This window comes from Lynx rufus, unplaced genomic scaffold (assembly GCF_022079265.1).
Source record: "Lynx rufus isolate CCGP_SWC_20201006 ecotype Redwood Valley unplaced genomic scaffold, mLynRuf1.p SCAF_11, whole genome shotgun sequence".
Classification (NCBI taxonomy): domain Eukaryota; kingdom Metazoa; phylum Chordata; class Mammalia; order Carnivora; family Felidae; genus Lynx; species Lynx rufus.
In genome coordinates this window covers 28,988,494-28,997,411 of record NW_025814825.1, presented here as the reverse complement: position 1 = coordinate 28,997,411, position 8,918 = coordinate 28,988,494, and the positions used below count along the sequence as shown (strand labels likewise).

Genomic DNA, 8,918 nt, shown 5'->3' with positions numbered 1-8,918 from the left:
CTGACGGCCGCCTTCCGGTGGTGGGAAAGTGAACCAAGCCAGAATCAAAGCGGCGCGTCCTGTGGCAGGTGGGGGTGCCTGTGGAAAGGGAAGGCAGGCGACTGGCTAGGGCTTGGCTCGGGAGGCCAGCGGAGCAGCAACTGCAGAAGCAGGCAGCGGCAGAGAGGGAATGGTGCCGGGAGGCGCCGAGGAGGAGGCGCAGTCCGTCCCTCTCAGGGTTAGTGAATGAGGCTCTCCGCCCGGGCCGGCCCGGGGACTGTGCGCTGCGGGTCCCAAGCATGAGTGCGGGCCCCGGCTGTGAGCCCTGCACCAAGCGACCCCGCTGGGGCACCGCTGCAACTTCTCCGCCGGCCGCCTCGGACGCCCGGAGTTTCCCCGGCAGGCAGAGGCGCGTTCTCGATCCCAAGGACGCTCCCGTGCAGTTCAGGGTCCCACCGTCCTCGTCAGGCTGCGTCCCGGGGCGGGCGGGACCGCACAGAGGCAGCGCCACCTCGCTTGGTACGTGGGGAAATAAAGATCTTTGTCCTTCCCTTTGGCCCAAACCTTTTCTTGGTCTCTGAGGACCCAGGAACTCCAGTCGTCCCCTTTCTGGTCTTGTGTGCACTACTTTGAGGCCCTCTTGCCGAGTCACTAAGGCCGCTTAGTGGGGGACTGCGGCCACATTTTCCCAGTTGCATTGGTGGGGTGAGAAACCCTGATGAGCAGTCACTCAAGGCCGAAAATGGTAGTAGACTCCACCTGTTTGCTTTCCTCGGGTTTGACTGAGAAATTGCCTTGTTAAGGAGGTCTAATTGTGTATGTGAAGCTTCAACCTCTAGATGGAAAGAAAGCTGCAAAGAAGGTCACAGTTTCTCTTGATTCACCCCGGGGTTCAGGGCAGTTAGTATTACCTGTCATTGTACTTGTCTCTGGCATACATTGTTGTACTTGGCCTGTCTTCAGATCCTAAAATCCATCAGTAGAGATAGACAATTCTGTAAGAAGTCCAGGTAACAAGAGTAATGGTTGTGCTGATAGGTGAGGGACATAGGGTTAGGAATCAAAAGTACTTTTAAAAAAATGTTTATTTTTGAGAGAGAGAGAGCTCGAGGGAGGGCCAGAGAGAGAGAGGGAGAGACAGAACCCAAGGCAGGTTCCAGGCTCTGAGCTGTCAGCACAGAGCCGGGTACAGGGCTCGAACCCATGAACCACGAGATCATGACCTGAGCGGAAGTCAGATGCTTAACCAACTGAGCCACCCAGGCACCCCAAGAGTCAGAAGTACTTAATCCAGTCTGTGGGATCAAAGATAATCTCCCAGAAGATGAAATGCTTATTTTGAGGAGTGAAGAATGTTGAAGAGTTAGCTTAAAAAGAGGAAGTAAGGGAGGGTTCCTGAAGTATAGCTGATGCATACTGTCAACAGGGGAGAGTAGTGAGAGATAGGGCTGCAGAGAGGTAGGCAAAGATCAGATCATACTGGGACATACAGGTAATGCTAAGGGTTTTGAATGCTAAGGGTTTTATCTCTGAGGGCAACCCGAAGCTTTTAATGGGTTTTTAGTAGGGGAGTGACTTTACACACATGCGTGCGCATGCATGTTTACACACACACACACACACACACACACACACACACACACACACCTTCTTTCTTTCTTTTTTAAAGGTCTCTGGCTGATGTGTAGAAAATGAAGCATGTATTGAAAGGGAGCAGAAGCGCAGGCGCAAGACTAAAGGAGTTAGTGTAGGTGGGAGATGATGGTTTATACTTGGTTGTGGGCAGTAGGAAAGGGAAGTGGATGGATTCGGAGAGAATGGGATATGTATTTTGTATCTCATAAGAAATATATCTTGCTGGAAATACAAATTTGGGGATTCTTGGTATAAATGTGATCGCTGCTATGGAAGTAGATCAAATCATATACAGCATGTAGAGAAAATAAAGGCGACCTAGGACAGAAACTTTAGGAACACCATCATTTAAGAGTAGACCGAAGAGAAGTAGCCAGAAAAGTAGGAGAAAATCTTGGCTTTTGTTGTGTCCTGCAGGGAAGAGAGCATTTCAAAAAGGATGCATTGGTCAACAGTGATGCATTGGTCAACTGGACAGAGATCAGGCAGTCTTCAGGTGAATGATATAAACTTAGTTTTCTCAGGACTTAGAGGCAGTGGGGAGTACACCTGAACTAAATATTGAAGGGTAAGCAGGATTTACTGTGTAGATCAAGGAGAGAAAGAATTAAATAGGCAGAGGGAATGGCATGTGCAAAAGTGGTAGGACAGGAGCACAGGATGACAGGAGTGACAGGAGATGAGTCCAAGAAGAGGGTCAGAGCTTGTTACGGACAAACTTTAGTGCTATTTCAAGAAGTTTAGACTTTATTCTGTGGTTAATGGAGGGCCACTAAAAAGCTTTTAAGAAGGGAGATAACATTTGGTTAGTATTTTAGAAAAGATGGCCTTAGTGGCCTTTGGACTTCTCGGACTGCAGTCTGCTGTATAAATTTCACCTGGTACAAACAGTAGGAAATCTATGAACCGAGTAAATATGCCATATTTATTACAAACATGTTTCATGAAATAATACCTATTATATATGATGCATTCTTATGTTGTATGTATTTTGTTAAAAAAAAGTCCATTGTAGTTTGTGTAACACTGGGTTAGAGAAAGTCAAGACTAGACCAGGAGACCAGTTATAGGAAACAAATGCACTTGTCCAAAGTGATGTACCTGTTCTTTTGATATTGGTGCTATTTTGAAGATGGAGAGGAAGGAATGGATTTAAGATTTAGGAAGATTTCAGGGAACTTGGTGATGGAGAGTGGAGGGGAGGGGCAACTGAGGGTGACCTCCAAGTACTGTATCTGAACCTATCTGAGAGGCTGATTTCCATATAAAGGTGGAAGAGTTAGTTGCAAGTGGAGGGAGGCAGTCAGTCCTCTTGGTTGAATCTTATTTCCTGCAGATTTCTGCAGAAGAGGAACCAAATTAAAACTTGGGCTGTACTTTATTATGTGTTACTATTTCTGTATACTGGGCACAGGACACCAGTTAACAAATGTTCACAGACTAAACAAAAACTATTGTTTCAAATTTGGAATTCTTTAGGAACTTGGTATTTAAAATTTTAATATATAGTCATCCTAGGAGAAGTAGATGAGAAAAGGAAATGGATGTTCATTCAACATCTTTAAATTTTGTGTTATTTACCTTCCTGGGCATATTCTATTGGTTGAAAACTGCAAACCCTGCATAGAACTCAGGGTGCTGTTCACATTCTGATGGCAGCTCCCCTTTTCTGCCTTTTATAGCTACCTAGAGCTTCTCTCCCTGCTCCAGGCACGGTCCAAGTGTAGGTCAGTGATGGGTGGTGGTGGTTGTGGGGGGACTGGAGCTGGTTTGTCTCCCTTCCCTTGAATCATTCCTTCAGCCTCAGTGCTGTCAAAAGCATCATCAGACCTCTTTCCTCATCTCAGAACTCCCCCTGTCCATCACTTTTTGGTCTCTCCGCACCCTTCCTTCCCATACCTTATCTTGCTGCTGATAAAGAGACTTTTGAGGTGTTCCTTTGAAATGCAGGTGAATTTCAAAGCATTTTGTGTCTTTTGCCTGTGTCTATAGCACCTATTTGATATGCTAATTGACACTAATACAGTGGTTACTGAGTGATGTTCTGAGATTAAGTGTAAATGGTGTGAAGTCAGAATAAAGTTGGAGGACTGCTGATATCAGTGAAAACGAGATTGGGTGAATTGTTGAGTTTCTACTTTGTGGGACTGGACACTTCATATTTTCTCTCATTGATTTACATAAGCCTTGAAGTACATATTTATTGTTAATCCTATTTTATAGGTGAGGAAATAGAAGTGAAGCCCAAAGAAGTAAAGTACCAGTTAAGTGACTGAGCAAAGATCTCAGTCCAAGATCTTGACTCCAGATCTTTTATCTTTTTCATCACCTCTTTTACCCTCCTTTTTGCTTGCTGTGATTATTTCTAGTAAAAAGAAAGAAGTTCCCAGGTAATGTGGGAAGCATAATTTTATGCTCATTTTGGTAATAATGGGTAAAACTCTGAAGCAGTCCTGTGAAATTTTGCAAAAGAAACCTTTGGAAGCTAGAGTAGTGGTATTGGAAAGAGAAGTAGGGCTCTCAGAAGGACTAAGGAATGTTTTATTATCAGGAAATAGTGGTTCCTCACCTCTTGCTCCTCTTTTATCCTGTTCTCAGGCTTCAGGAATTATACTAGGAAACTATTTTTTTATTTTTTATTTTTTCAATATATGAAATTTATTGTCACATTGGTTTCCATACAACACCCAATGCTCATCCCAAAAGGTGCCCTCCTCAATACCCATCACCCACCCTCCCCTCCCTCCCACCCCCCATCAACCCTCAGTTTGTTTATACTAGGAAACTTAAAACTGGAGAGAGAATACATTCTCATGTCAGAGCTGTAGGAGAACACTTCATAGTTTCTTATGAAATGATGTATGCAGTCTTTTGGTTCTCTAGACTTGCCTTTATAGTGCTATGCTTTGTGTTTATGTCTATTATAGGAACCTAGCTATTGCATACCATTTAATCCTTATATTTATGGAGAAAGATGTTTTATTTTTTAAATATTTATTTATTTTGAGAGAGAAAGAGAGCACGTGAGAGAAGGAGAGAACCCCAAGCAGGCTGTGTTCTGTCAGCGCAGAGCCCTACACGGGGCTTGGTCTCACAAACCATGAGATCATGACCTGAGCCAAAATCAAGAGTTAGATGCTTAATTGACTGAGTCACCCAGGTGCCCCAAAAGGTGTTTTAAATTCTACACTGACTCAAAAAGTGAAGTTTTGGCTCCCTGCTGGTTTGTAATTTGAGGATTTTCTATACTTGTGTTTGATATAATGAAATTAAATAGAGAAAGATGGAACTACAGAAGAAGTCTCGGAATCAAGTTGTTCATCCTCTTCTGATTGAAACCAATTTTTTGTCTGAAGCCTGATTTTCTGTAGAAGTGCTAACTTAATAAAAGCACTAAAATAGTGGTATTTAATAAGGAATATCAAATATAATACTTTTTGTGATAGAAACTTTTTAAAATGCTAATCGAAGAATTTTAGTTGGAATGTTAGTATTTTATGTAAGGAATGAATTATATGGGACTCAAATATAGTGATAAAGCTGTATATTTTCATATATTTAGGACAACATCTGTTTTGCTCACATTATGGTATTTGAGAAGACCTAAGCAAATAAAAATGAGTCTATGACTTAAGGTGCCTAGATTCTTACATTGCAGTTTGGGGAATAGTTGAGAATGTTTAAGATTTTATATCTTATTATACTAAAATATTGCATACATTTAATCCATAGTTTAATTTTGAAAGCATGCTTATTTCTAATGCTTATGTAAACTGTGGTTTACATTTATTTGTGTTGCATTTCTTCAACTGAGTTATCACTTCTACCTTTGCTATTGTCTGCTGGTCATTTCTATCTAGTCAGCTCTTCACCATCTCAAATTTAGTATGTTCACATTTGACCAAATCATATTTTCCCCTAAATCCAGTTGTCTTATATTTCCTACATTTTTACTTAATGCTGTAACTATCTTTTAAGTCTCTCAAACTTAAGGCTCAGTGTCACCTTTAACTTCTATCATTATGAAGTCTGTAATGACTCTCATTTCTCAACTTTTATTCTCTATTCTCACAAGGACTAGTTTTGGCCTTTGACCATTAGTTCTCCAACCTAGTTGCTGATCATCTGAGTCACTTTTTGAAAAAAATACAGATTCTAGCTTCCTTTGTTGACTCCATCCTCACATATATAGATTGATTCAGTAGCCCTGGGGTCTAGCCCTGGGATCCATTAATTATCAGCCCGTTAATGATTCAGATGGTTTGGGAACCTCTGACTTAACACCAATAGCTTCCTTGCTGGTTTCTATCAATAGGGTCTTCCTTCTTGCCCCTTCAGATTTGCGCTCCAGGCTATCTATCATGCATGACTGAGAGCCTCTTAGATTTGAATTCTGGAATTACAGCTCTGAGTGTAACTTAACACTTTTTCATACCTCTTTGTGGTAGCTGACTTTTCAATCATATTTTGTGTTGATTTCTTTTTAAGTTCTTTATTTTTCCTTGCCATTGATGCCTTTGCTTATGATTTCCCTTTGTGACTACGTTTATTCTTCAAGGCACAATTCAACCCCTATTTATCAGACTGTTCTACCTATTCTAGTTCCCTAAAGTCTTTTCTCAGAAATACTTTAATTCCTTTTAATCTCATTTAATACTAAGGTAGTTAAGAACTAACTTAAGTTAGTTAAGAACTATTTATTGATCGTATACCAGTTTGTGCCTTAAACATCTTGCATGCTATTTCATTTAAACCTCATAATAACCCCAGGAGAGGTACTGTTAATTTGCATGTTTACAAATAAGGAATCTGAGACACAGAAAAATGATTCCTTACAAAGTTGCTTAGGAATACAATGGGAGCACTAGGATTTGAATCCAAGTCGGTCGATTACAGAGCCTGAATTCTCACCCATTAGTCCATACCAGCTCTTTTAGGGGCATGTTGCTTACTACTCTATGCCAGATGCATTTATATAATATTTCTGTCTTATCTCCCATTACTTGAGTGTGGCAGGAATGATTAATCTCTGTTTAACCCACAGAACCTAGCACAATGGCTTATGTGTATAAATGCTGCTATAGGTATTTTCTCTTTGAGGGCATGTATGCATATACATAATTGTTTTGGTGTGTGTGTGTGTGTCTGTGTGTGTGTCTTTTTTTTTTTTTTTTTACAGTTTTCAAACAAAAGACTATTACCAGTTGGATGGACACTAAAGGAATCAAGACAGCTGAAGCAGAAAGGTATAGAAACATGCCTATACAGAGAAATGAATAACATGATACATGAATGTTTTATCTTGCTTCATGCTTTTTCTCCTCGCTTGATCCCACTTTTCTTTACATTTATTCATTCTTTCAGATTACAAATAATAGTGTTTTAGAGTCTAATGTATCAGGGACTGTCCTATATACTTGAAATACAAAGATGAAAGAGGAATAGTCTCTGTTTCTAAGATAGAGTATAGTGGTGGTGGCATACTCAAAAACACACGATCATTACATAGTGTGATAAATAAGACTTGACTGTCTTATATAAACAGAACAGTGGTAGTTAGTATATAGGACAATCAGCTTCACCTTTGCAGGAAGGCCTGCCAGGAGGTGAGTCCAGTTTAACATTTAAAGGAAGAGCAGGTGTTTCCCAGGCATGAGTTGGGAAAAGGGCTTTACAGGCATATGTACCAAGTGATGGAGTCATGAAAGAGCATGTTCTGTGTTTAGGTAATCACAAGTAGTCTGATTATTACTATGGTAGTGGTAGTGTGGTTGTGTGGTTGGATAAGTGATTTTTTTTATAAGTTCTTTCTATTGTATCACAAGTTCTATTGCCTCATTAGTTCTTTCTATTCTGTTGTAGTTTGCACAGTAAAGAAAACAATAATACAAGACTGGAATCCATGATGAGTTCTGTACAAAAAGATAACTTTTATCAACATAATGTGGAAAAATTAGAAAATGTTTCTCAACTAAGTCTTGATAAATCACCTGTTGAAAAAAGTACACAATATTTGAACCAGCATCAGACTGCAGCTATGTGTAAGTGGCAAAATGAAGGGAAACATACAGAGCGGCTTTTGGAAAGTGAACCTTCGACAGTAACTCTGATACCAGAGCAGTTCAGTAATGCTAACGATCAGTCACCCCGAAACGATGATCACAGTGACACAGATAGTGAGGAGAGTAGAGATAATCAGCAATTTTTGACACCTGTAAAGTTTGCAAATGCAAAGCAGACCACAGAAGATGAACAGGCCAGAGAAGCCAGAAGCCACCAGAAGTGCAGCAAGTCTTGCCATCCTGTAGAAGACTGTGCAGGTTGTCAGCCGGAAGAGATAGATGTGGTGCCAGAGAGTCCCTTGTCAGACATCGGCTCTGAAGATGCTGGTAGTGGACTGAAAAATGCCAACAACTTGAGTAGACAGGAGAGTAGCTTAGGAAATTCTCCTCCATTTGAGAAAGAAAGTGAACCCGAGTCACCAATGGATGTAGATAATTCCAAAAATAGTTGTCAGGACTCAGAGGCAGATGAAGAGACAAGTCCAGGTTTTGATGAGCAAGAAGATAGCAATTCCTCCCAAACAGCTGGTAAACCTTCAAGGTTCCAAGCAAGAGAAGCCGACACTGAATTGAGGAAACGGTCCTCTTCTAAAGGAGGTGAAATTCAATTACATTTTCAATTTGAAGGAGGAGAGACTCGCAGTGGAATGAATGATTTAAATGCCAAGCCATCTGGAAGTATTTCTAGCCTAAATGTAGAATGCAGGAATTCCAAGCAACATGGAAAAAAGGATACTAAAATCACAGATCATTTCATGAGACTGCCTAAAGTAGATGACAAAAGGTAATTTTTTTCCACAAGAGTGTCTCCAATAGTGTAATACATTTTATAATTTTGTAATGGGGTTTAACAGAGTTATGGTTTAGATTGAAGCAAAGAAATAGTTGGTTTCTTTTTAACTTTACCATAAATGTGTAATTTTTTAAAAATGTTTATTTTGGAGAGATAGACAGAGTTGGGAACAGGGGAGAGGCAGAGAGAAAGGGAGACACAGAATCTGAAGCAGGCTCCAGGCTCTGAGCTGTCAGCACAGAGCCTAATGTGGGGCTCAAATTCAAAAACCTGAGGCAAAGTTGGGTGCTTAACCATCTGAGCCTCCCAGATACCCCGTGTTAATGCTAAATTTAAACCTAGATTCAAAAAGATCAGGGACAGAAAACAAGTATTGTTAATTGGACTTTTTTAGTTTCATGATCTTCCTTCTGAAATTTGTGGGGATAATCAGAATTTAAAAATATGAG

General features: G+C 40.6%; 1 protein-coding gene across 2 annotated transcripts in view; it reads left to right on the top strand.

Moving 5' to 3' along the window:
* The first annotated feature begins 31 nt into the window (after nt 1-31).
* Nucleotides 32-8,918, top strand: part of PARG (poly(ADP-ribose) glycohydrolase) — a 131,230-nt gene continuing 122,343 nt past the window's right edge. The window contains exons 1-3 of one of the 2 annotated variants that reach the window (XM_047073101.1): nt 32-498; nt 6,794-6,860; nt 7,477-8,460. In XM_047073101.1, the coding sequence (XP_046929057.1) occupies nt 279-498; nt 6,794-6,860; nt 7,477-8,460 (1,271 nt within the window). In that variant the 5' untranslated portion in view covers nt 32-278. The remainder of the gene's footprint in view (nt 499-6,793; nt 6,861-7,476; nt 8,461-8,918) is intronic. The other variant, XM_047073102.1, reaches the window with a different exon arrangement.